Source organism: Heterodontus francisci, chromosome 16, assembly GCF_036365525.1.
Source record: "Heterodontus francisci isolate sHetFra1 chromosome 16, sHetFra1.hap1, whole genome shotgun sequence".
In the NCBI taxonomy this organism is placed as follows: domain Eukaryota; kingdom Metazoa; phylum Chordata; class Chondrichthyes; order Heterodontiformes; family Heterodontidae; genus Heterodontus; species Heterodontus francisci.
The window spans coordinates 51,526,359-51,554,101 of NC_090386.1; the positions used below are offsets into that span (position 1 = coordinate 51,526,359).

The 27,743-nt window shown below is 43.3% G+C and overlaps 1 protein-coding gene across 1 annotated transcript in view; it reads left to right on the forward strand.

The window, feature by feature from the left end:
* Nucleotides 1–25,206, forward strand: part of kcng1 (potassium voltage-gated channel, subfamily G, member 1) — a 35,581-nt gene extending 10,375 nt beyond the window's left edge. Inside the window, exon 3 of the mRNA XM_068048168.1 lies at nucleotides 23,441–25,206. Within this exon, the coding sequence (XP_067904269.1) occupies nucleotides 23,441–24,205 (765 nt within the window). The 3' untranslated portion in view covers nucleotides 24,206–25,206. The remainder of the gene's footprint in view (nucleotides 1–23,440) is intronic.
* Nucleotides 25,207–27,743: the final 2,537 nt, after the last annotated feature.

Genomic DNA, 27,743 nt, shown 5'->3' on the forward strand with positions numbered 1-27,743 from the left:
AGTAACATCCTAGATTCGGCTAACAAGATTGAGACTTAAGACTTGAATATCTCTGTGTACGTAGGAAAGTGAATGTTCTTGCAAAAATATCGCAGTAAAGCCTGATGAGTATACTTTTCCTTTATAAAATGAGGGAGTATTTTAAACATAGGAATGCATTCAATCCCTTGAGCCTGTTCCATCATTCTATTAGGTCATGGCTGATCTGTACCTCAATTCCTTAATCAGCTTTGATCCATATTCATTAGTAACCTTAGCCAAGAAAAATATATCTGTCTCAGTCTTAAAAACTTTAATTAACCCAGGACCCACAGGCTTTGGGGGAGAGTGTTCCAGATTTTCACTACTCTTTTTGTGCGGAAAAAGTGTTTCCCTATTTCAGTTCTAAATAACCAGGCTCTAATTTTAAGGTTAATCCCTATTGCTCTGGGTTCCTCCACCAGAGGAAATAGTTTCCCTGTATTTATCATTTTAAACACCTCGATTAGATCGCTCGCAAACCTTCTAAACACAAGAGAATACAAGTCAACTTTATGCAACCTGTCCTTGTAATTTAACTCTTTCCGTATCATTATGCTGTATCCCACAGAATCACAGAATCGTTACAGTGCAGAAGGAGGTCATTCAGCCCATTGTGTTCGCACCAGCTCTCTGAAAGAGTAACTCCCTCAGTTCCATTGCCTGCCTTCTCCCCATAACCCTGCACATTCTTCCTTTTCATATAACTGTCTAATTCCCTTTTGAATGCTTCAATTGAACCTGCCTCCACCATGTTCTCAGGCAGTGCATTCCAGACCTTAACCACTTGCTGCGAGAAAAAGTTGTTCCTCACATCACTTTTGCTTCTCTTAGCAAATACTTTAAATCTGTGCCTTCTCGTTCTCAATCCTTTCATGAGTGGGAACAGTTTCTCTCGATCTACTCTGTCCAGATCCTGTGTGATCTTTGAATACCTCTATCAAATCACCTCTCAACCTTTTCTTCTCCAAGGAAAACAGCCCCAACTTCTCCAATCTATCTTCATAGCTGAAGTGCCTCATTCCTGGAACCATTCTCGTGAATCTTTTCTGTACTCTCTCCAATGCCCTCACGTCTTAAAGTGCAGCGACCAAGACTGGACGCAATACTCCAGCTGAGGCCAATCTAGTGTCTTATACAAGTTCAACATAACTTCCTTGCTCTTGTACTATCTGCCCCTGTTAATAAAGCCTGTATGCTTTATAGACCGCACTCTCAACCTGTCCTGCCACCTGCAATGACTTATGCACATATATACCTAGATCCCTCTGCTCCTGCACCCCATTTAGAATTCTATCATTTATTCTATATTGTCTCTCCATATTCTTCCTACCAAAATGAATCACTTCACATTTCTCTGCATTCAACTTTATCTGCCACCTGTCTGCACATTCCACCAACATCTCTTTGTCCTTTTTGAAGTCCTACACTATCCTCCTCACAGTTCACAATGCTTCCAAGTTTTGTATCATCTGCAAACTTTGAAATTGTTTCCTGTACCCCAGGGTCTAGGTCATTGATATGTCGGGAAAAGCAAGGGTCCCAACACTGATCCCTGGACAACTCCTCTACAAACCTCCTTCCATTAACTACTACTCTCTGTTTCCTGTCACTCAGCCAATTTTGTATCCGTGTTGCTTCCGTCCCTTTTATTGCATGAGCTACAAGTTTGTTCACAAGTCTGTTGTGTGGCACTGTATCAAATGCCTTTTGAAAGTCCATGTACGTCTCATCAACAACATTGCCCTCATCAACCCTCTCTGTTTCCTCCTCAAAAGCTCCAAGTTAGTTAAACATGATTTTCCCTTAAGCAGTCCATGCTGGCTTTCTTAAATTAACTTGCATTTGTTCATGTGACTTAATTTTGTCCCAAATTATTTTTGCTAGAAGTTTCCCCACCACCAAAGTTAAACTGACTGGCCTGTAGTTGCTGGGCTTATCACACCATTGTTCAAAAAAGGGTGTAACGTTTACAATTCTCCAGTCCTCTGACACCACCCCCGAGTCTAAGGAAGACTGAAAACTTGTGGTCAGTGCCTCTGCAATTTCTACCCTCACTTCCCTCAGTATCCATGGATGCATCTCATCTGGTCCTGGTGCTTTATCCACTTTGAGTACAGACAGCCTATCTAATACTTCCTCTTTATCAATTTTACACCCCGCTAGTGTCTGACTTACTTCCTCTTTCAACATTGCCATAGTTGCATCATCTTCCTTGCTAAAGACAGATGCAAAGTATTCATTTAATAGCTCAGTTATGCCCTCTGCCTCCAAGTGTAAATCCCCTTTCTGGTCCCTAATTGGCCCCACTCCTCCTTTTACCACTCTTTTACTATTTATATGCCGATAGAAAACTTTGGGATTTCTTTTAATGCTAGCTGCCAGTCTCTCTTTTTTCATGCTCTCTCTTTGCTTTTTCACTTCCCCTCTGGACCTTCTATATTCAGCCTGGTTTATATTCAGCCTGGTTCTCAATAGTATTTTCTACCTGGCATCAATCATGAGCACACATTTTCTTCTTTGTCTTAATCTCTACTTCTTTTGTCATCCAGGGAGCTCTCAATCTGTTTGCCCTACTTTTCCCCTTCGAGGGCACATACCTTAACTGTACCCAAACTATCTCTTCTTTGAACGTAGCCCATTGTTCATCTACTGGTTTTCCTGCCAGCTTTTGACTCCAATTTATTCACCCCAGCTCCATTCTTACCCCATTGAAGTTGGCCTTCCCCCAGTTAATTATTCTTACCCTGGATTGCTCTTTGTCCTTTTCTATAGTCAATCTAAACCTTATGATACAATGATCACTATCCCCTAAATGCTGTCCTACTAATACTTGATCCACTTGGCCCACCTCATTCCCAAGAGCCAGGTCTAGCAGTGCCTCCTTTCTCATTGGACTCACAACATACTGTTGTAGAAATTTTCCTGAACACACTCTCGGTACTCTTGCCCCTCACTGCCCTTTACAGTACTATTATCCCAGTCTATGTTTGGATAATTAAAGTCCCCCATTATAACTATGCTATAATTTTTGCACTGCCTATAGACAACACTGAGCAATATAACCGCACCTTTTTTGTTCCTTAGCTCTAGCCAAATTGATTCTATCCTCGACCCCTCTGGGACATCCTTGCCCTCCAGCACTGCAATGCTCTCCTTAATACTGCCACCCCCTCCCCCGTTTTTCCCTTTCCTATCTTTCGTCAACACCTTGTATCCAGGAATATTTAACACCCAGTCCTGCCCTTCTTTGAGCCAGGTCTCTCTTATAGCCACAACATCATATTTCCACATTGCAGTCTGCACCTGTACCTCACCAGTCTTATTAACCACACTGCGTGCATTCACATACATGCACATTAATCCTGATTCAGATTTTATTACTTTCTCCCTTACTCTGACCCCACCTAATAATTTACTATGAGATACTTGCCTTTATTAGCCAAGGCATAGAATATAAGAGCAGGGATATTATGATGGAGCTGTATAAAATGCTAGTTAGGCCACAGCTGGAGTACTGTATACAGTTCTGGGCACCACACTATAGGAAGGATGTGATTGCACTGGAGAGAGTGCAGAGGAGATTCACCAGGATGTTGCCTGGGCTGGAGCATTTCAGCTATGAAGAGAGACTGAAAAGGCTAGAGTTGTTTTCCTTAGAGCAGAGAAGGCTGAGGGGGGACATGATTGAGGTATACAAAATTATGAGGGGCATTGATAGGTTAGATAGGAAGAGACTTTTTCCCTTAGCAGAGGGGTCAATAAGCAGGGGGCATAGATTTAAGGTAAGGCGCAGGAGGTTCAGAGGGCATTTGAGGAAAAAGATTTTCACCCAGAGGGTGGTTGGAAACTGGAATACACTGCCTGAAGGGGTGGTAAACGCAGGAACCCTCTCAACATTTAAGAAATATTTAGATGAGCACTTGAAACGCCATAGCATACAAGGCTACGGGCCAAGTGCGGAAAATGGGGCTAGAATAGTTAGCTGCTTGATGGCTGGCACAGACACAATGGGCCGAAGGGCCTGTTTCTGTGCTGTATGACTCTATGACTCTATTCCTTACAGGCCAGTCAGTCTAACTTCAGTAGTGGGCAAATTATTGGAATCTATTCTGAGAGACAGGATAAACTGTCACTTAGAAAGGCACAAGTTAATCAACGATAGCATGGATTTGTTAAGGGAAGATCTTGTTTCGCCAACTTGATCGAATGTTTTGAAGAAGTAACAAGGAAGATAGATGAGGATAGTGCAGTTGATGTGGTCTACATGGATTTTAGCAAGGCTTTTGTCCCACATGGCAGATTGGTTTTAAAAAATAAAATCCCATGGGATACAGGGAAATGCAGCAAGGTGGATACAAAATTGGCTCAGTGGCAGGAAACAAAGGGTAATTGTTGACGGGTATTTTTGCAAGTGGAGGGCTGTTTCCAGTGGCGTTCCGCAAGGCTCAGTATTTTGTGGTATAAATGATTTGGACCCAAATGTAAGGAGCATGATCAAGAAGTCTGCAGATGACGCAAAGATTGGCCGTGTGGTAGATAGCGAAGAGGATAGCTGTAGGCTGCAGGAAGATATTGATGGTCTAGTCAGATGGGCAGAAAAATGGAATTCAAACTGGAGAAGTGTGAAGTGATGCATTTGGGAGGGTCAAACAAGGCAAAGGGATACTCAATTAATGGGAAAATACTGAGAAATGTAGAGGAAGTGAGGGACCTTGGAGTGAGTGTCCACAGATCCCTGAAGGTAGCAGGACAGGTCAATAAAGGTCGTAAAGAAGGCATATGAAATCTTTCCTTTATTAGCCGAGGTATAGAATATAAGAGCAGGGAGGTTATGCTGGAATTGTATAACTCATTGGTTCGGCCACAACTTGAGTACTGTGTGCAGTTCTAGTCACCATTACAGAAAGGATGTAATTGCACTAGAGAGGGTACAGAGGAGATTTACGAGGATGTTACCAGGACTGGAAAAATGCAGCTATGAGGAAAGACTGGATAGGCTGGGATTGTTCTTCCTGTAACAGAGAAGGCTGAGGGAAGATCTGACTGAAATATACAAGATATTGGGGGCCTGGATAGAGTGGAGGTGAAGGGTCTATTCACCTTAACAGAGAGGTCAGTGACGTGGGGATATAGATTTAAAGTGATTGGTAGAAAAATTAGAGGGGAGATGAGGAAAAACTTTTTCACCCAGAGGGTTGTAATCGTCTGGAACTCACTGCCTGAAAGGGTAGTTGAGGCAGAGGCCCTCAACTCATTCAAAAGGAGCCTGAATATGCACCTCAAATGCCGTAACCTGCAGGGCTACGGACCAAATGCTGGAAGGTGGGATCAGAATAAGTGGATTGTCTTTCAGCCAGCACAGACATGATGGGCCAAGTGGCCTCTTTCTGTGCACCTTAGGTATTCCTCTCTGATCCTTGCTCCTGGTTCCCACACTGCTGACAAGTTACCAGTTTTGCTTCCCTCCAGTCTGAGCTCCCTCTCGGGTTCCCATCCCCTAACAATCTAACGTAAACCCTCCCCCAATGGCACCAGCAAGTCTACCTGCGAGGATATTCATCCCAGATCTACTAAGATGCAACATGTCCATCTGGCACAGGTCCCACCTGCCCCAGAACCAGTCCCAATGTCTCAGAAATCTGATTACCTCCCTCCTACATCAGTTCTGCAGACACATATTTAATTACTCAATTCTCCTATTCCTATGCTCACTGGCATGTGGGACTGGGAGTAATCCTGAGATTATTGCTTTTAAGGTCCTGCTTTTTAATCTCCCTCCTAGCTCCCTAAACTCTGCTTTCATGACCTCATCCCTTTTCTTAACTATGTCATTGGTACCAATGTGGATCATGACCTTTGGCTGTTCACCCTCCCCAGAAGAATGTCCTGCAGCCACTCCATGACATCCTTGACCCTGGCACCAGGGAGGCAACACACCATCCTGGAGTCACGTTTAATGCCGCAGAAACACCTATCTGTTCCCCAATCACTACTGGCTTCCATTCTTCTTCCTCCCCTCCTGTGCAGATGAGCCACCTGTGGTGCCTCAAACTTGGCAGTGACTGCACTCCTGTGAGGAACCATCAGCCTCACCAGTATCCAAAATGGAAAACCCATTAGCGAGTGAGATCATATTAGGGGACGTCTGGTTCTTTTAGACTGGCTGGCGGTCACCCATTCCCTCTCTGCCTGCATGCTCCTACACTGTGGTGTGACCACCTCCCTAAATGTGCTATCCATGTAGTCCTCCGCCTCGCGGATGCACAACAGTGACTCCAGCTCCCGCTCAAGTTCCGAAACTCAGCGCTCAAGCTTCTGCAGCATCCTGCAGATGTGTTTGTCTAGGACACATCATGCATCGATGACTTCCCATGTGCCCCAGGCTGTACATTCCACTTGGCAGAACTGCCCTGCCATAACTTAACTTTACAGACTATTTATTATCAGTAGAATAGCTTACCAGGTACTCGCCAAACAGCTCCTTCCACTGCACCGAAGTAGGAACCAAATACTGGAGGGTTAAAGTAGAAAAATGGAGCACCTCCTCCCCCCACCCCCTTCACTGAAGTCGCCACTCAGCAAACTTAAATCTCCACACTGAGCCCCTCTGAGGCCAATATATCTTTTCTGAAGTGCAGTGCACAAAACTGAACACTGTACTCCAGATGGGTTCTGCCAAGCCTCTGAAACTGTAGCATAACTTCCTCATTTTTGTATTTTAACCCATTTCCATTAGACTTAATTTACCTGTACACTCACTTCTAGTGATTTTTGTATGTGGACACCTAAATCTTTTAGTCTCTCACTATTAAGAAAACAAATTTGCTTTGTTTCTCTTTGATCACAAGTGGATGGACTCACACTTCCCCATATTGAGCTTCATCTGCCATAGTTGTCCTCACTCACTTAGTCTATGTCCCTTTGTATCTTCCTGCTCCTAACTACACAACTTTGTGGGCCTCCTAATGTTGTATTGTCTAAATTTGAGTGTATTACAAGTCATTCATATATATTTATATCTTATAGTGTTAGATGAAGAGGGATGGGAGGAGGTTCATATGGACTAGTTGGGGGCGAATGGTATGTTTCTGTGCTGTACATTCTATGTCATATGGTGAAAAGCTGAGACGCCAGTACAGATTCTGAGGAACAATACTTGTAACATTCTGCCAATCAGAGAACATTTTGTTTGTCATTGTTTTCCATTTTCTACTTCCAACCAATTACAAACCCATGTCACAATATAACCTCTAATGCATTTTTATTTTTGCTAATAATGTCTTGTGCAGAATTTTATCAAATGCCCTCTAGAAGTCCATATAGGCAACACTCATAGACACACCACTATCCACAATGCTAGTGAGCCCTTCAAAAAATTCAACTTGATTCGTCAGACACAGCCTACCCTTCACCACCCCATGTTGACTTCCTTTCATCAGCTCATAGTTGTCCAAATGCTCAAACAATTTGTTCTGAAGGATAGGTTTGAGTAATCTCCTCACATCTGATTTTAAACTGACAGGTCTGCAGTTATTTGGTTTCTCCCTCCCTCCATTCTTAAATAAAGGAATAACATTTGTATAATTTCCATTCCATAGGCACAATTTCCAAATCTAGAGAGCTCTGAAATATTAGGATTAACACACCTACAATTTTCTTACCTATCTATTTGAATACCCTGGATTGGAAACCACCAGATCCTGGAGTTTTGTTTATCTTAAATCTCATTATTTTATCTATTACCATTTGTTTACTCATTTTAGTCATGCTTATAGGGTGCAAACAGGGCAGTAGTGATATGTAAACTTACCCTTGGATTTGTACCAGAAATACACAGTGAATTTACAATAATTCCCACGCCATCAGGGAAGTACCAAGTACATGTTAGGTGTCTTCCCATTAAAAAATAGTGAAGGTCAAGTTACCTAGGGCCACTTTTGCTTCCCTTCAACAGTTTAATTGCAGAGGCCAGGAAGCAGATTGATAGATGCAACGGATCAGATCTAAGCTCTGCAGTCCTGTCACATCCAGTCGTGAATGGCAGTGGACAATTAAACAACTAACTGGAGGGTGTGGCTTAACAAATATCCCCATCCTCAATGATCGGGACGCCCAGCGCGTCAGTGCAAAAGATAAGGTTGAAGCATTTGCAACAGTCTTCAGCCAGAAGTGTCCAGTGGATGATCCATCGGCCTCCACCTGAAGTCCCCAGTGTCACAGATGCCAGTCTTCAGCCAACTCTGTGTGATATCAAGAAACGACTGAAGGCACTGGATACTGCAAAGGCTGTGGGCCCTGACAACATTCCAGCAGTAGTACTGAAGACCTGTGCTCCAGAACTTGCCGCACCCCTAGCCAAGCTGTTCCAGTACAGCTTCAACACTGGCATCTACTCGGCAATGTGAAAAATTGCCCAGGTATGTCCTGTACACAAAAAGCAGGACAAACCCAACCCGACCAATTACCACCCCATCAGTCTACTCAATCATCATTAAAGTGATTGAGGGTGTCGTCGACAGTGCCATCATGCAGTACTTGCTTAGCAATAACCTGCTTAGTGACGCTCAGTTTGGGTTCCATCAGGGCCACTCAGCTCCTGGCCTCATTACAGCCTTGATTCAAACATGGACAAAAGAGCTGAACTCCAGAGGTGAGGTGAGAGTGACTGCCCTTGACATCAAGGCAGCATTTGACTGAGTATGGCATCGAGGAGCCCTAGCAAAACTGGAGTCAATGGGAATCAGGGAAAGCTCTCTGCTGATTGGAGTCATACTAGCACCAACAAAGATGGTTGTGGTTGTTGGAAGTCAGTCACCTCAGCTCCAGGACATCACTGCAGGAGTTCTTCAGGGTAGTGTCCTAGACCCAACCATCTTCAGCTGCTTCATCAATGACCTTCCTTCAATCATAAGGTCAGAAGTGGGAATGTTCGCTCATGATTGCACAATGTTCAGCACCATTTGCAACTCCTCAGATACTGAAGCAGTCCGTGTAGAAATGCAGCAAGACCTGGACAATATCCAGGCTTGAGCTGATGATTGGCAAGTAACATTTGTACCAGACAATGACCATCTCCAACAAGAGAGAATCTAACCATCTCCCCTTGACATTCAATGGCATTGCGATCACTGAATCCCCCACTATTGCCATCCAGGGGGTTACCATTGACCAGAAACTGAACTGGAGTAGACCTATAAATACCGTAGCTACAAGAGCAGGTCAGAGGCTAGGAATCTTGTGGTGAGCAACTCGCCTCCTGACCCCCAATGCCTGTCCATCAGCTACAAGGCACAAGTCAGGAGTGTGATGGAATGCTCTCCACTTGCCTGGATGGGTGCAGCTCCAACAACACTCAAGAAGCTCGACACCATCCAGGACAAAGCAGCCCACTTGATTGGCATCTCATCCTCAAATATTCACTCCCTCTATCACCGATGCACAGTGGCAGCAGTGTGTACTATCTACAAAATGCACTGCAGCAACACACCAAGGCTCCTTTTGACAGCACTTTACAAACCCGCAACCTCCATCACCTAGAAGGACAAGGGCAGCAAATGCATGGGAACACTACCACCTGCAAGTTCCCCTCCAAGCCACACACCATCCTGACTTGGAACTATAATGGTGTTCCTTCAATGTCGCAGGGTCAAAATTCTAGAACTCCTTTTCTAACAGCACTGTGGGAGTAACTACCCCACATGGACTGCAGCGGTTCAATGAAGGCAGCTCACCACCACCTTCTCAGGGGCAATTAGGGATGGGCAATAAATGCTGGCCTAGCCAGCGATGCCCACATCCCATGAATGAATAATAAAAACATTAAAATTGGGAGCAAAAATATTATATGGGTATCATGCATTTTTAGAAAAAATCTTTCAGGAAATTGATTCTGCTGTGTGTGTTATTAAATGAGCCATAACTAAATAAGCTGCAGTCCTCAGTGACTATTTTATTTCCTCTGCTCTGTTTAAGATATCTGGTGAGGATTATGTATCATCTTGATTTGCTGAAAGCAGAGCTTTCTTATCAATATATCTCCTCACCAACTTGCTCAAAGATGTACAAGAGTTGCTTTTCAAAGGCACTCTCTCATCATTCAACCTGCACCAATTTTCCACCCTTCCAGCAAAATATCTGGCCTGCATCCTTCGCACAGGAACTTGGTACTTGAGGAGTTGGGGCCCTGAACCTTTTGTCCTACCATTCTGTAAAAAGTTAGATTCCATATGAAAGGGAGTAGTCTACTCAGCCCCTCAATCCTGTTCCACCATTCAATAATATTATGGTTGATCTGTATCCTAACTCTATCCAACTGCCTTGGCTCCATATCCCTTAATACTTGTGGCCAGCAAGTACCAGTATTGCGCACCATTGCAACATCTATGCATTTGGAACTTCAGTGAAAATTGTGCCTGATATTTCATTCTAATTTTTGTTAATCAAAATACAGTAGCACCAATACCATGAGAGCAAACACCTTTCTGAATGGGAGTGCAGATTAGAGGTTTGGGTACGCTGACCTCCACACTTAATTCTCCAAACTGCACTCTCGCCAAGTAAGCCACATCCTGGAAGAGGAGTCTTATAATTTCTGGCCTCCTTTTCCTTGCTAGAATTTAACATGAACTCATTGTCACAACTACTACCTACAGTGCACTAGCTAAAGAAATAAGTCGTCATATTCATAATTAATCTAAATGCACATGCTGAGCCGGAAGAGTGCTGCTTTCCAAATTGGTATCCGCATTTTAGGAGGCATCCACAGCCCACCCAAAAGAAGCACAAGGCCCATTGTATATTCAAATACAAAGTGACTCCTGACGACGCAGTGGCCCGCTGACGTCATCAGAGCACTCCAAGCTGCGCACAAGTACAAATGGTTTCCTGCTCTCAGTGAGATGCTGCGCATGTGCAGCCTATGTCTTGCCAGGACTAACTGGCGCATGTGCAGGAAAATGCTTCCCCCCCCCAACCTGCTTGGCCACTTGCTCCAGGCCACTCGCTCCCCATCTTCTCGCTTCCCCCTGCTCTCTGGCCGCTTCACTCCCTCCCCCCCCCACATCCCGCTCACTCCCCGCTTCTCCCTCGTCTTAAAATGACGAGGTACTGTATAACTGCCGCATGCGCAGAAGGGAGCTGGGGAATCCTGTGGGTGGGAAGGAGGCGGCGATGGCAGCCTTTGAGCTGGATTTTTCGTCGGCTGGATGAGAAGTGACCACCGACGTAAATGTTGGTGGTGAACCCGCTTACACCCGGCCCGGGGATCTGTCCCTCATTTTATGGGTCCCTGAGCCTTTGAGGGGATTGTTGGTTTGAAGTTGTTTTTCTGTGATCAATTGAGCAGCGCCATCTTTAATCCTGGCAGCTGCCTGAACGTTGCAGACAGTGACGTTTCAGTGGAACAGGCTGCATTTGCGCATGTGCCAGTACTGAGTCACCTAGTGGTTGCATTGTCAGCAAACACAGCCATTCAAATAAGTAGCCTAATGCCTGTTTGATGCATCTTTTGCCAAATTGATTTTCCCTAAATGCAGCTGGGATTGAGGGGCAGGAGGGGCACCACTCTCGACAGATGGGAGTACCCTGCTGGATGGCGACCCATTATTGAGACCCAGGAGCTTGATCTCCTGCTTTCCGTAGGACATTGGAGTGGGGTTTCAACCCATAACCTGGGACAGCCCACTGGCTCCGATCCACTGCAATATTGGATGGTCTGTTTATTCTTCAGTATGTGGGGCAGGGAAGCAGGGGACAGCGATTGGAGGTGCAGAGGGGAGAGGTGGGAGGGGAAAGCAATGACAAACATTGGCCGTTGGGTTTTAATGTGGACCCAGGAAGAGCACTTCAGATTTTTTTTAAAGACTTACCTTTTTGATGGTGGCCTGCAGCAGTTTATGGACCCCTGGTTCGGCAGCCTGCTGGCAAAATGGACCAGGCCTCCTCCTATGATTATCAGGTGGCTGATTGGTGCACCAGCTGGCTGCATGAAGCCCACACCAGGGGAACTCTAACCCAGTGGGTGGAACTTTCAACTTCAACAAGCAGGTAAAACAGCAATAGCAGATTTCTTGTTCTGTTGAGATCAATGAAAAGGAAACTCGGGCAGGATGTATAACAGGTAACTGATCCACTCCTGCCTTTTCCATGCCTGCGCCAAAGTTCAATACAATGATACAATTGTAGAGATCATCATCAGCTGCCATGACTGTTTTCCTCACCTCTTTGCACTCATCGCTAAGTTATATTTTAAGACATTATGTTAAGAGGTGCTTTAATGACTATGTTGGTAATCTTGTCTATAACTGAAGATAGACAAAACAACTAACTACAGATTTAATTAATGACAGTTGTTAGATAACATGAACTGAAACCTTGTATAACGCAAAATTTAATGCAAGGCTGAAACCTAGCATTACCGAGCCAAGTTATTGTTCCACAGGCATTGATCCAAAGATCATATGTACTTTTTTCATTAACGACCTTTTAAATTAGAGTTGGTTCACTGAAATCAATAGGTATTTCTGGCAGTGTTTGTGCCCATGTTAGCACTATGTTGTAATAAAACTGTAGTTTGTATTTTTTTTAATATAATCACAAATAGGTTCCAACACTTCTGAAGTTTCCTGTCACTTTGCCTCCTGAAGTGATGGTTCATGCTGTTTCTTCTTTGTTTAAAACAAACTTTTTCAATTCATGGACTTGAATTCTAAGCTTCAGATAAAGGGGCAAAGCTTTGTGGGAAAATGCAATGTATCTGTAGCTCTCTGCTGATGCCGGCACAATATCTGAGGACACAGAGGCAGACTCGACCGGCAGGCAGCTAGTACAAGGGAGATTATGAGTGTGGGGGGCAATCATGGAACATGGGGATCCCAGAGTAGCTGTGACCCACATTGTTCTTGTGGAGCCTGGAAGAACACTATAAAAATAATTATTTACTTACTTTTTGGGGTATCTTTCCCTTCACCACTTGATTAACTGGGTTTGCATACAATTATGAGACACTTGGGGAATCTACCTAATGCAAAACCCCAGCAGATATGGCAGCAGTGCAGTAAGTGGTGCACAGTGAATTTAACTCTGCTACAGTTTGCTTTTATCAGGCGGGCCTCATATTTCTGAGGTGACCTTCTTAAAATACAGGATTACAGAATTGTTACAGCGCAGAAGGAGGTCTTTCTTGCCCATTTCCAACACCACAGGAGATCCTTTTATGTATTAAAAAATTCTTGAGACTTCCCATTGTAATACTTATTTCTTGTCACAGTTTAATAATGTTTCTGTGACATTAATAACACTTGGCTCCTGCTTCAATCAATAACACAACATTTGCAAGGTATCACTGCAGCAGCTAAGGCCTGCAACACATATTTTATCCATAGGTGTCACGGTCGCAGCGCTCCTGTTTTCATTGCAACCCTCGACCTGTCTCAGCCTTTCTGCAGATAGGTGAAAAGTAATGGCATGACCACCTGGTTAGTGGGGGTGAAAGTTTACAATATAAGCTTTAAACGTGGGGAAACCTAGAATTACAGTTCAAATTTCTGGACAGGTTCAGGACAGTTTTAAACCATGTGTTGACATTTTGCTGTACTTGTGTTGATATACATAGACTATTACACTTAAACGTTGCTCAGGAGTTTTCACTTGAGAACATAAGAAATAGGAGCAGGAGTAGGCCATTCAACTCCTCAAGCCTGCCCTGCCATTCAATAAGATCATGGCTGATCTGTCCCAGGCCTCAACTCCTCTTTCGGGCCTGCTCTGCACGCCCCTCGACTCCCCAAGATTTCAAAAATCTAACTACTTCCTCTTTAAATACAATTAGTGACCTGGCCTCCACAACTCTGAGGTAGAGAATTCCAGAGCTTCACCACCCTCTGAGAGAAGAAATTCCTTCTCATCTCCATTTTAAACGTGTGCCCCTTATTCTGTAATTATGTCCCCTAGTTCGAGATTCCCCCACCAGTGGAAGCATATTCTCAACATGTACCCTGTCAAGCCCCCTTAAAATCTTATGTTTCAATAAGATCACCTCTCATTCTTCTAAACTCCAATGAATAAAGGTCTAACCTGTTTAACCATTCTTGATAAGACAACCCCTTCATCCGAGGATTCAGCCTACTGAACCTTTTCTGAACTGCCTCCAATGCTAGTATATCCTCCCTTAAATACGGGGACCAAAACTGTACGCAGTACACCAGGTGTGGCCTCACCAACACCCTGTACAGTTGTAACAAGACTTCCCTATTTTTAAACTCCAACCCCCTAGCAATAAAGGGCAAAATTCCATTTGCCTTCCCAATTACTTGCTGCACCTGCATGCTAACCTTTTGTGTTTCATGTACAAGAACACCCAGATCCCTCTGTACTGCAGTATTTTGTAGTCTTTCTCCATCTAAATAATCTGCTTTTTTATTCTTCCTACCAAAGTGGATGACCTCACACTTTCCCACATTGAGCTCCATCTGCCAGGTTTTTGCCCACTCACTTAAACTATCTTTATCCCTTTGCAGATTCTTTGTGTCCTTATCACAACATGCCTTCCCACTTATTTTTGTATCATCAGTAAATTTGGATAAACTACACTCTGTCCCTTCCTCCAAACCATTAATATAGATAGTAAATAGTTGTGGCCCCCCAACCTGATAAAGACCTATTAATCCCAACTCTCTGCCTTCTGTGTGTTAGCCAATCCTCAATCCATGCCAACACATTACCCCCAATACCCTGAGCTCTTATTTTGTGCAAAACCTTTTATGTGGCACCTTATTGAACGCCTTCTGAAAATCCAAATACACTACATCTACCGGTTCCCCTTTATCCACTCTGCTTGTTATATCCTCAAAGAACTCTAACAAATTTGTCAAATATGATTTCCCTTTCACAAAACCATGTTGACTCTATTTGATTGCAGAATGTTTTTCTAAATGTCCTGCTATTTTTTCCTTAATAATGGACTTTAGCATTTTTCCAATGACAAATGTTAAGCTAACTGGTCTATAGTTTCCTGCTTTCTGTCTCTTTTCCCCCCACCCCCCGCACTTTCTTGAATAACGGCATCACATTAGCGGTTTTCCAATCCGCTGGTACCCTACCAGAATCCAGTGAGTTTGGGTATATTCTGACCAATGCCTCCACTATCTCTGCAGCCACTTCTTTTAAAACCCTTGGATGCAGGCCATCAGGTCCTGGCGACTTGTCTGCTTTTAGTCCCATCAGTTTGTCCAGCACCTTTTCCTTCGTAATCGAGATTGTTACACGTTCCTCCCTCCCTCCCATTTATACCTTGCTCATCTATTATTGTTGGGATGTTTATAATGTCCTCCACCGTGAAGACCGATGCAAAATATTGGTTTAAATTATCTGCCATTTCCCTGTTCCCTGTTGTTAATTCCCCAGTCTCATCCTGTAAGGGTCCCACACTTACTTTAGCTACTCTCTTCCTTTTTATATACTCGTAGACGCTTTTACGATTTGTTTTTATATTTCTTGCCAGTTTACTCTCATAATCAATTTTCCCTCTCTTTATTAGTTTTTTAGACATCCACTGCTGGTTTCTTAAAATTCCCAATCCCCTGGCCTACCACTAGCTTTTGCCACTTTGTATGCCTTTGTTTTTGATTTGATACTCTCCTTAACTTCCTTTGTCATCCACGGGTGGTTCATCGTTCTCATCGAGTCCTTCTGACCAGAATAAATGTTCGCTGAGTGTTATGACATATCTGCATAAAAGTCTGCCACTGCTTCTCTACTGACTTTCCCTGTAGTCTATTTTCCCAGCCCACTTTAGACAACTCTTTCTTCATACCTTTGTAATTGCCCTTGTTTAAGTTGAAGACACTGGTTTGAGACTCTCAGACTGAATTTGAAATTCTACCATGTTATGATCGCTTCCCCCTAGAGGATCCGTAACTACAAGATCTCTTATTAATCCTACCTCATTACACATTACCAAATCTAAAATAACTTGTTCCCGGGTATGTTCTGCAATGTATTGTTCTAAGAAACAATCCCTGATGCATTCTACAAATTTGTCTTCCGTGCTACCCTTGCCAATTTGATTTGTGCAGTCTATATGCAGATTAAAATCACCCATGATAATTGCAGTGCCCTTCTTACACCCCTCCATTATTTCCTGATTTATATTTTGTCCTACAGAGAGGCAACTCCTCGGGGGCCTATAGACCACTCCCATCCATGATTTCTTTCCCCTGCCATTCCTTATTTCCACCCAAACTGATTCTACATCACGATCTATTACACCTATATCATTGCTCACAACTGCACTGATCATTTCCTTTAATAGCAAAGCTACCCCACCTCCTTTTCCTTTCTGCCTATTCTTCCGGAACATCGAATATCCTTGAACATTGAGATTCCAGTCCTGGTCATCCTGCAACCACGTCTCCGTGATAGCTATCAAATCATATTCATTTGTTTCTATCTGTGCCATCAGCTCATCTATCTTGTTACAAATGCTACGTGCATTCAGATAAAGAGCCTTAAGCTTTGACTTTTTTTTACCTACTCTGGTTCTAATTTCTGCTGTACGCTTATGCTTGTTTTCTCTGTCCCTGGCTGTCACACTATGATTACTGTATGCCCCTGCACCTCTCTCTCGGAACCCATTTCTCCCACACCAATCTTTGAGCCACGCATTTATCTCTCTAATCTTATTTACCCTATGCCAATTAGCACGTGGCTCAGGTAGTAATCTGGAGATTATTACCTTTGTGGTTCTGCTTTTTAATTTAGCCCCAAGCTGCTCATAGTCCCTCAGCAGAACCTCTTTCCTAGTTCTACCTATGTCGTTGGTACCTACGAGGACCACGACAACTGGATCCTTTCCCTCCAACTCCAAGTTCCTCTCTAGCCCAGAAGAGATGTCCTTGACGTTGGCACCAGGTAGGCAACAGAGCCTTCGGGACTCTCTATCTTTGCTGCAGAGAACAGTATCTATTCCCCTAACTATGCTATCCCCTACTACAACTACATTTCTCTTTTCACCCCCCCTAATTGAATGGCGCTCTGAACCATGCTGCTGTGGTCAGTTCGCTCATCTTCCCGCAGCCTCTGCCCTCATCCACACCGGGAGCAAGAACCTCGTTACCTATTGGATAAGGGCATTGGCTGAGGCTCCTACAAAGCTAAATTCTGGATCCCCATACCTGCCTCACTCACAGTCACACCCTCCTGTCCCTGACCACGGTCCAGATTGGATGTAATTAATCTAAGGGGTGTGACTGTCTCCTGAAACACAGCGTCCACGTAACTCTCCCCCCTCCCTGATGTGTCGCAGTGTCCGCAGCTCTAACTCCAGCTCATCAACTCTGAGTCGAAGTTCCTCGAGCAGCCAATGCTTGCTGCAGATGTGGTCACCGTGGATCGCGCCGCCAACCATCAGCTCCCACATACTACAGCTGCAACACATCGCCTGCCCAGCTTTCTGTTCTATTTAATTAATTAATTTGGATCTCAGTATTAAAAAAAAAATGAATTGTTAAAGTGTTCTCTTAACCTGTAATGATGTCTCCTGATTTAAATCACTTGGCCAAAACAAAAAAAGGGACACTGAAGAAATACCCACTAATCACTTACCAGCTCTCTTGTGACATCACGCTTCAATTTTTGTTGGTCAAGCAGGTCCAATGAACAGAGTGCTCTCACTGCCGCCACCTGGACCTTAGTTCTTTATATTCCAGCTCCTCTCGCCTGTTCCCGCTCTCACCGCCGCCACTTATACTGAAGTTATTCAGCTTAGTTCTTGAATGATAGCAATGATCATAACATTTTTTGGATATTATGAAAATGATCAGCATTTCAGTTAAGATGCTACATTTTATCATTTGTGTAAGTCTGGCAGAAATAATTTGATAGTTTCTGAAACAGGTTTCAAATATATCAAAAGCAAAATACTGCAGATGCTGGAAATCTGAAATAAAAACAGAAAATGCCTCGACCTGAAAAGTTAACTCTGCTTCTCTCTCCACAGATGCTGCCAATCCTGCTGAGTATTTCCAGCATTTTCTGTTTTTATTTCAAATATATCAATTTGTTTAATTTTCTCTACTATCAGCAATATTTTAAAAAATTGGTTGAAGAACCTCTGTGATTCGCATTGCACAAATCATTACAGCTTTTAAAAAAATTCTAAATTTTGTACAGTACATGTAGACAACTTACTACTAAGTAGAAAATTGCACAGAAGGTAGGCAGTGCTTATTGCACAAGTTGAACACCTGGATTTAAATGGAGTAGTCATCCAAACAATCCTACAGTAGAAAGGAAATTGAGGATCAAATTTGTAGCCCATTTAGAGAACCATATATTAACCTAAAGTTGTAACTGAAGGAGATCTTAATTATTGAAAAATAGATTGGAATAGGGAAAATGTTTGTTTGAAAAAGGGGATTTTTTTTTTTTACAGTGTTCGACTATTTTCTCAACATGTTGCTATTAACTTGAGGAAGAAGATCAAGAACATCCAATTCAGATATATTCTAATGAGGCCTAAAGTATTTGAAATATCGAGGTCCAATAGGTGAATAGTGATTAGATAGATTTAAACTAATAAAAGAAGCATTTAATGCTTACAAGGCAGATAATAAAATAAAAGTTGGGCGTAACTAAAGACATAGAAAAACTACAAAAGGTAAAATTAGCAAGTGTAAGAGGAAGAATGAGAAGAAATGAATGAAAAACATAATGGGCAATATAGAGGCTTTCGATAGGCTCACTTGTGCCCACCAGTGAGTCAAAAATAAATCCTTAGCACCTCCTCTTCCTCATCTGCAAGCAAACCCTCAGTGACATCATCCGAAGACACTGGGTCAGCTTTACACATCTCTCCCTGTCCATATTTCCACCACTTCTCTTGAGCCCACACCCAACACTGCACTGTCAGTGTAAATGTCTGACATCAAATCATAGTTGAGTTGAAACTTCCTCCAATTTGATATTCAAATTCTGAAGCTATAATTTTCAGCCCCCACCATAAACTCCTTTCTCTTGCCAGAGACTCCATTCCCCTCCCCACCCAACTGTTCAGAATGAACCAAAGTGTGTGAAACCTTGCCATTCCATTTGATCCAGAGCTGACTTGCAAACTCAACATCCTATCCCTTAACAAGATGACATATCCACCACCCCAACCTCACTCCCAGTGCAACTGAGATTTTTTTTATTAATCGTTCGTGGGATGTGGATGTTACTGGCTGGGCTGATATTTATTGTCCGTTCTTAATTGCTCTTGAGAAGGTGATGGTGAGCTGCCTTCTTTAACAGCTGCAGTCCATGTGGTGTAGGTACACCCACAGTGCTATTAGGGAGGCAGTTCCAGCAGCTTGACACAGCAACAATGAAAGAATGATAATATATTTCCAAGTCAGGGAAACTTCCAGCTGATGATGTTCTTCTGCGCCTGCTGCCATTGTTCTTCTAGGTGGTAGTGGTTGCAGGTTTGAATTAGAATTAGAACATTACAGCGCAGTACAGGCCCTTCGGCCCTCGATGTTGCGCCGACCTGTGAAACCATCTGACCTACACTATTCCATTTTCATCCATATGTCTATCCAATGACCACTTAAATGCCCTTAAAGTTGGCGAGTCTACTACTGTTGCAGGCAGGGCGTTCCACGCCCCTACTACTCTCTGAGTAAAGAAACTACCTCTGACATCTGTCCTATATCTATCACCCCTCAACTTAAAGCTATGTCCCCTCATGTTTGCCATCACCATCCGAGGAAAAAGACTCTCACTATCCACCCTATCCAACCCTCTGATTATCTTATATGTCTCTATTAAGTCACCTCTCCTCCTCCTTCTCTCCAACGAAAACAACCACAAGTCCCTCAGCCTTTCCTCGTAAGACCTTCCCTCCATACCAGGCAACATCCTAGTAAATCTCCTCTGCACCCTTTCCATAGCTTCCACATCCTTCCTATAATGCGGTGACCAGAACTGCACGCAATACTCCAGGTGCGGTCTCACCAGAGTTTTGTACAGCTGCAGCATGACCTCGTGGCTCCGAAACTCGATCCCCCTACTAATAAAAGCTAACACACCATATGCCTTCTTAACAGACCTATTAACCTGGGTAGCAACCTTCATGGATTTATGCACCTGGACACCAAGATCTCTCTGTTCATCTACACTACCAAGAATCTTCCCATTATCCCAGTACTCTGCATTCCTGTTACTCCTTCCAAAGTGAATCACCTCACACTTTTCCGCATTAAACTCCATTTGCCATCTCTCCGCCCAGCTCTGCAGCCTATCTATGTCCCTCTGTACCCTACAACATCCTTCAGCACTATCCACAACTCCACCGACCTTAGTGTCATCCGCAAATTTACTAACCCACCCTTCTACACCCTCTTCCAGGTCATTTATAAAAATGACAAACAGCAGTGGCCCCAAAACAGATCCTTGCGGTACACCACTAGTAACTAAACTCCAGGATGAACAATTTGCCATCAACCACCACCCTCTGTCTTCTTTCAGCTAGCCAATTTCGGATCCAAAGCTCTAAATCACCTTCAACCCCATACTTCCGTATTTTCTGCAATAGCCTACCATGGGGAACCTTATCAAACGCCTTACTGAAATCCATATACACCACATCCACTGCTTTACCCTCATCCACCTGTTTGGTCACCTTCTCGAAAAACTCAATAAGGTTTGTGAGGCACGACCTACCCGTCACAAAACCGTGCTGACTATCGCTAATGAACTTATTCTTTTCAAGATGATTATAAGTCCTGTCTCTTATAACCTTTTCTAACATTTTACCCACAACCGAAGTAAGGCTCACAGGTCTATAATTACCAGGGCTGTCTCGTTGTCCCCTTCTTGAACAAGGGGACAACATTTGCTATCCTCCAGTCTTCCGGCACTATTCCTGTCGACAATGACGACATAAAGATCAAGGACAAAGGCTCTGCAATCTCCTCCCTGGCTTCCCAGAGAATCCTAGGATAAATCCCATCTGGCCCAGGGGACTTATCTATTTTCACACTTTCCAAAATTGATAACACCTCCTCCTTGTGAACCTCAATCCCATCTAGCCTAGTAGCCTGAATCTCAGTATTCTCCTCGACAACATTTTCTTTCTCTACTGTAAATACTGACGCAAAATATTCATTTAACACTTCCCCTACCTCCTCTGATTCCACACACAACTTCCCACTACTATCCTTGATTGGCCCAAGGTACTGTTTGGAAGGTACTGTTGAAGGAGCCTTGGCGAGTTGCTGCAGTGCATCTTGTAGATGGTACGTACTGCAGACGCTGTACGTCAGTGGTGGAGGGAGTGAATATTTAAGGTCGTGCATGGGGTACCAATCAAGTGGGCTGCTTTGTCCTGAATGGTGGTGTGGGAGCTACACTCATCCAGGCAAGTGGGGAGCATTCCATCAGACTCCTGACTTGTAGATGGTAGACAGGTTTTGGGGACTCTGGGTGAGTTACTCACCGCAGAATTCCCAGCTTCTGGCCTACTCTTGTAGCCACAGTATTTATGTGGCTGGTCCAATTAAGCTTCTGGTCAATGGTAACCCCCAGGATGTTAATGGTGGGGTATTCAGTGATGGTAATGTCATTTGAATGTCAAGCGAAGGTGGTTAGATTCTTTCTTGTTGGAGATGGTCATTGCCTGGCACTTGTGTGCCGCGAATGATATTTGCTACTCATCTGCCCCTTGCAGCATAAGGGGGCACAGACTGCTTCCTTATCTGAGGAATTGTGAATGGAACTGAACACAGTGCAAACATCACTGAACAAACCCACTTCTGACTTTATGGTGAAGGGAGGGTCATTTGATGAAGCAACTGAAGATGGTTGGGTCCAGGACACTGCCCTAAGGAACTCCTGCTGCAATGTCCTGGGGCTGAAATGATTGGCCTCCAACAACCACAACCATCTTCCTTTTTGTTCAGTATGACTCCAGTCAGTGGAGAGTTTTCCCTGGATTCCCATCGACTTCAATTTTACCAGGGTTCCTCGATGCCACACTCTGTCAAATCCTGCCTGATGTCAAGGGCAGAACCCAAACTGAGGATTAATGAGCAGGTCAGTGGTGAGTAAGTGCAGCTTGATAGCACTGTCGATGATACCTTCCATCAGTTTGCTGATGGTTAAGAGTACACTGCTGAGGTGGTAATTGGTTGGATTGAATTTGTCCTGCTTTTTGTGGACAGGACATACCTGGGCAATTTTGTACATTGTCGGGTAGATGCCATTGTTGTAGCTTTTGTCACCTGTGCATTCGATTATTCCAACAGTCTCCTTCCTGGCCTCTGATCTTCCAGCCTCCGTAAACTCCAACTTGTTCAAACCTCAGATACAGGTCTTCAGATCCATCCATGGCCTTAGCCCACAATATTTCTGAAATTTCCTCTAGCCTTACATCACCTGCCATAGCCTTCAGTCCTCTGACCATGGCCTTTTGTGCAGCGCCCTGCGCTTTCTTCCTGCCACTGGTGACAGCTGCCACAGCCCCATTTTCTGGAACTCCCTGCACAAACCCTTCCACTTTCAAAAATACTTTCAAAACACACAAGCTTCCGGGTGTTCATTCTTTTATATTTATCTATTTTTTTTCTCTTCCTCTCATAAATGGCAGTAGGACATTCTGTACATTAATTTTCATTTAATGCTGCTGTTGGATTATGGGAGCCATAAGAGTCCAGGTAACAAACGGGCCACCAAGGCATCAAAGAGGCAAGAAAATTAAATACTTGAGTATTCAGAGGATTATGCATATTAGGATTGTAGAACTATTATGGAAGATATTATCCAGAGAGAAATGTACTAAAAAAGAGAATATGTTGTCTTTTTGCCTCTATTTTGATGGCTACTGGTGCACTTGATGTTCACAAGAACTTAGAGAGCAGTTTCACCAATTCTAAGGAGCTAGCTTCTATTTTTATTTAACATGCCTGCTTTTAGAATACGGTGGTTACGTTTTGCTACCTCATACACACCTACCTGGTTCATCTGAATGGGATCAAAATTGAAATAATTTGGGAAATATGCCTGTGTAGATTTTAAGTCAGGACAGGACTGAGCTTAGCTCCTACCACAGCTATGTGGTCTGTTAACATTAACACATACAAAATGGACAAGGCATTGTTACCAGAAGTTACCACAAGTTACCAGAAAGCAACCAGTGCCTGTAGGTAATATACCCTCGGAGGAGTAAGCACCTTCAGAAAAGGAGAGGACAAAAGATTTTAAAAGGACCACCAGAAAGATGAAGTATATTATTTCAACCAATTGTCGAATAAAAACAATGTATCCAGTGAAGAAACATCTGTGGTTCTTTTAGAATTTAGCTAAAGTAGCATAAGATTGTGATTACATAAGATCTGAAAGTCTAAACATTTATTTACTGCTCTTTACTGTTTTTCATCTGCAGGGTGAATGCTCACAGAGGTGTTACAACATTTTCATCGTGGAAACTGTCTGTGTAGGTTGGTTTTCTCTGGAGTTTGCATTGCGTTTCATACAGGCTCGCAGCAAATTTGCTTTCCTGAGGACCCCACTAAATATCATTGACATCATAGCCATCTTGCCCTATTACATTACCCTTCTGGTGGACACCACATCAATGGAAAATGGAAAACCTGGAGGAGGAAGCAGTTACCTTGATAAGGTGGGCCTGGTTCTGCGAGTCCTACGTGCCTTGAGGATTTTGTATGTTATGCGCCTTGCCAGGCACTCCTTGGGACTCCAGACACTGGGGCTAACAGCTCGCAGATGCACACGTGAATTTGGTCTCCTTCTTTTATTCTTGTGTGTGGCCATTGCACTCTTCGCCCCATTGCTCTATCTTATTGAGAATGAAATGTCTAGCTCACACGAGTTCACAAGCATACCGGCATGTTACTGGTGGGCAGTTATCACGATGACAACAGTGGGCTATGGAGATATGGTGCCACGAAGTATCCCAGGCCAAGTGGTAGCACTGAGCAGCATTTTAAGCGGCATTCTTCTCATGGCCTTCCCTGTAACCTCCATCTTTCACACTTTCTCCCGCTCATATGTGGAGTTAAAGCAAGAACAGCAAAGAGATCAGAGAAGGTTACAGTTCATGATTAAATCTAAATCACAGATGAACAACATTTCACAAGAAAGTGAGAACTTATTTTCAAGTCTGTCTTCAGAATCGAGAGAGAACTAAACCATATTGTTTTAAGTTGAACAGAATTGGGAAACAATTCCATTTGTGAAACATGGCACAGTTTGTTTATTGCAGAAACAGGAATTTCTGGCGCAATCTGATATTTAGAATTTAGTATTTCTGAATGTGAAATGTTTTTTGGGAATGTGGAACTAACCGATCTGGACAATACACCAAGTATTTAAGTGTGATTTCTAAGTATATTTTAATCTACCCCATAAGGAACTAGTTGGAGAAATTTACATAGTGTTGAATTCAGGCAAGATTTAACATGAAGAAGCTGAACAATTGTTTCAGCGTTGGCTGTCCCACTGAGCAACCTAGAAATCATTATGGATAACTATACAATAACTAATGTGTGCAGTAACCTACAACATATCACACCAACTGCAGTGAAAATTAACAAGTAACCAATTACCATTATTGTACATAAATGTTACGATGAGGATTGCCTGAAATATCAGAGGAAGCAGTAGCCATTTGGCTGGATTTTTTAGGAGGGTTATTTCTAGTTTTGAAACTATTTACCTTCCCAAGCATAAATTACTTCATCTGAACTGTAATCTGATTGGCAGGAAAAAAAATTGGATGTAGTCCAAAGATGCAAATAAAATGAAACTCAGTGCTTCAAAAATTCTGCATGGAATACACATTCTTAGCAGGCAGGGAATCTACAATGAGTACCTGTGCTATAAACAACATATATAAGATCAAGCTTTAAAATAAGAGATCGGGCCTTTGAATGATATTTAAATCCTGAACACTATACAGTCAGTTTTTCAAAAATCATGTGATTTGGCTGGAAAACTGTTGCTAAATAGATTAAATGATGGATACCTTTCTTTTGACCTTGGGGAAAAACTTTTGTTGAGCTATTTGGTGAGTTGTAAGGCATTTTGCAATTCCAAAGGAAGTGCTTCAGGATGGGGCATGTACTTAACTCTTCACTAGAATGATTTCCCTTGCTAAACTGCATAAAAATAAAAACTGAAGTTGGAGAATTGTAAGCTTGCAATTTGTTGCGTTGATGTCGGCCTTGAGATGGCGATGAGATTGGTAATCCTGTACTTTTGTGGTGCTTGCTTCATTGCCACCCATTTTAACTTTGCATATATGTTTGCCACTTTAGGCAGAAGTTACAAGTGTTGTAAAGATAACACTTGGGATTCAACTTCTGTGAGGACGAAGGCTCTGAAGCCCTTGTGTCTTTGCTGGCTCTTTGGTAGACCAATGCCAAACTAATCCCACTGTCCCACTCTCCCCACACTCCTGTGTCTTCCACTGCTTCAAATATATATCCAGTTTTGCCTTTAAAAGATGCAATGGTCTCTGCATCTACTACCGTCTATGACAAAGCACTCCATGCTCCAACAACTGTCTGTATAAAGACAATTCTCCTAACATTTCTCCTCACTCTCTTAATGACAACTTTAAGTTGATGACACCTTGTCACCAATTCCCCTGTTAGAGGAAACAGTCTTTCCATACTTACTCGATCAATACCTCTATTTACTCTCCTCTTGCCCCTGTTCAGTGGAAATAATCCCAGTATCTCAAGATTTTCATCCTATTCGTGTCAAGAATCTTCATACACTATGGATTTCATGTTTTTGTAATGGAATAGTCAAAACTGCAGACAGTACTCTATTTACATTTACATAAGTCTTAACACCACCTTCTTTGCTTCCCTTCCCTTTCTCGACTTCGCTGTCTCCATCTCTGGGTAAGGCTGTCCACTAATATTCAATATAAGCCCACTGACTCCCAAGCTACCTTGACTACACTTCATCACACCCTGCCTTCTATAAGGACTCCATTTCATTCTCCCAGTTTCTCCGTCTCTGACGCAACTGTTCTGATGATGCAACAGTCCACAACAGTGCTTCTGAAATGCCTTCTTTTTTTTCCTCAACTGAGGATTCCCCCCCAACCCCCACTGTGGGTTATAGGTCTCTCAACAGTGTCCGACCTGTTTCCCGTACTTCTGCACTCACCACTTCCCCTCCCTCCCAGAACCGCAACAGGATTTCTCCCTTCCTCTCGATCATCCTCCGCGATTTCCGCCAGCTCCAGCGTGATGCCACCACCAAACACATCTTTTCCTCCATTCCCCTGTCGGCATTCCGAAGGGACAGTTCCCTCCGTGACATCCTGGTTCACTCCTCCATCATCCCCGACACCTCGTTCCTTTCCCACAGCACTTCTCATGCAATGGCAGGCGGTGTAACACTAGCCCTTTTACCTCCTCCCTCCTCACCATCCAAGGTCCCAAAAACTCCTGCCAGGTGGAGCAGTGATTTACTTGTACTTCTCTCAATTTCATAAACTAGATTCGCCGCTCACAATGCGGTCGCCTCTACATTGGGGAGACCGAACACAGATTGGGTGACCGCTTTCCAGAACACCTCCACTCGGTCCGCAAAGCATGACCCTGAGCTTCCAGTTGCTTGTCATTTTAATTCACCACCCTGCTCACACACTCGCATTTCTGGCCTTGGCTTGCTGCAGTGAAGCTCAACGCAAGCTCGAGGAACAGCACCTCATCTTCCGATTAGGCACTCTACAGCATTCTGAACTTAACATTGAGTTCAACAATATCAGAGCATGACTGCCTTTTTTTTTTAACCATGAGCCTATCTTAAACTTGTTTTTCATGTTTTGCTTTCAGACAGTGTTCATGATTCTGCCATTAACACACTCTAGATTAATGTTTTGTCTTTTACTACAGCTATTAGCACTCCCTTTGCCTTTTGTTCCATGACATCTGTCATTTAATCTCTCTCTTGCCCTCCACCCTATCACTTTAGTTCTTCTTCCCTCTCTCCTCCTTTTCACTTACTTTAAAGCCTATTACATTTCTAACCTTTGCCAGTTCTGATGAAAGGTCACAGACCTGAAACATTAACTCTGCTTCTCTCTCCACAGATGCTGCCAGACCTGCTGAGTATTTCCAGCACTTTCTGTTTTGATTACATAAATCTTGATCCTTGTTCAGTATGTGGATTGATTTAATGGAGATGCCCTATTTAAACAATAAGATCTGAAGAGCAACTCTAATGTTGCAGTTTTGTCTGGCATCTGTGTAAATATGCTGATGTTTTTAATCTACCAAGTGAATGGCAACCATTATTGGATGGCTGGAGTAAATGCTGCAATGGGAATGTATAAGATATAGAGGTGAATGAAGCCATAAATCAATTAAGCTATTCTACCTCTGAATTAGTCTCCGCATAAAATGCACCCTGGAGGTGGCGTGAAACCAGGATTAATTTGGAGCACAGAGTGTAACACATCTATGCTAATAGATGGAAATTAGGGATGGGGTTGCAATACTGGAATCAGGACCCCAACGTCACATTCATTTCCGGATTCCGACCGCAAACCACGTTGGCAACATGCACGCATGACTATTTTAATTGAAAATGATCTTAATTGGTCCAGAGTCACGTTCATCCAATTAGCAGCAGTGGGCGGGAGGAAGCAAGACACAGGAAGCAGTGGGCCCGATTTAAAGGGAAAACAACGGCCATTGCTGTGG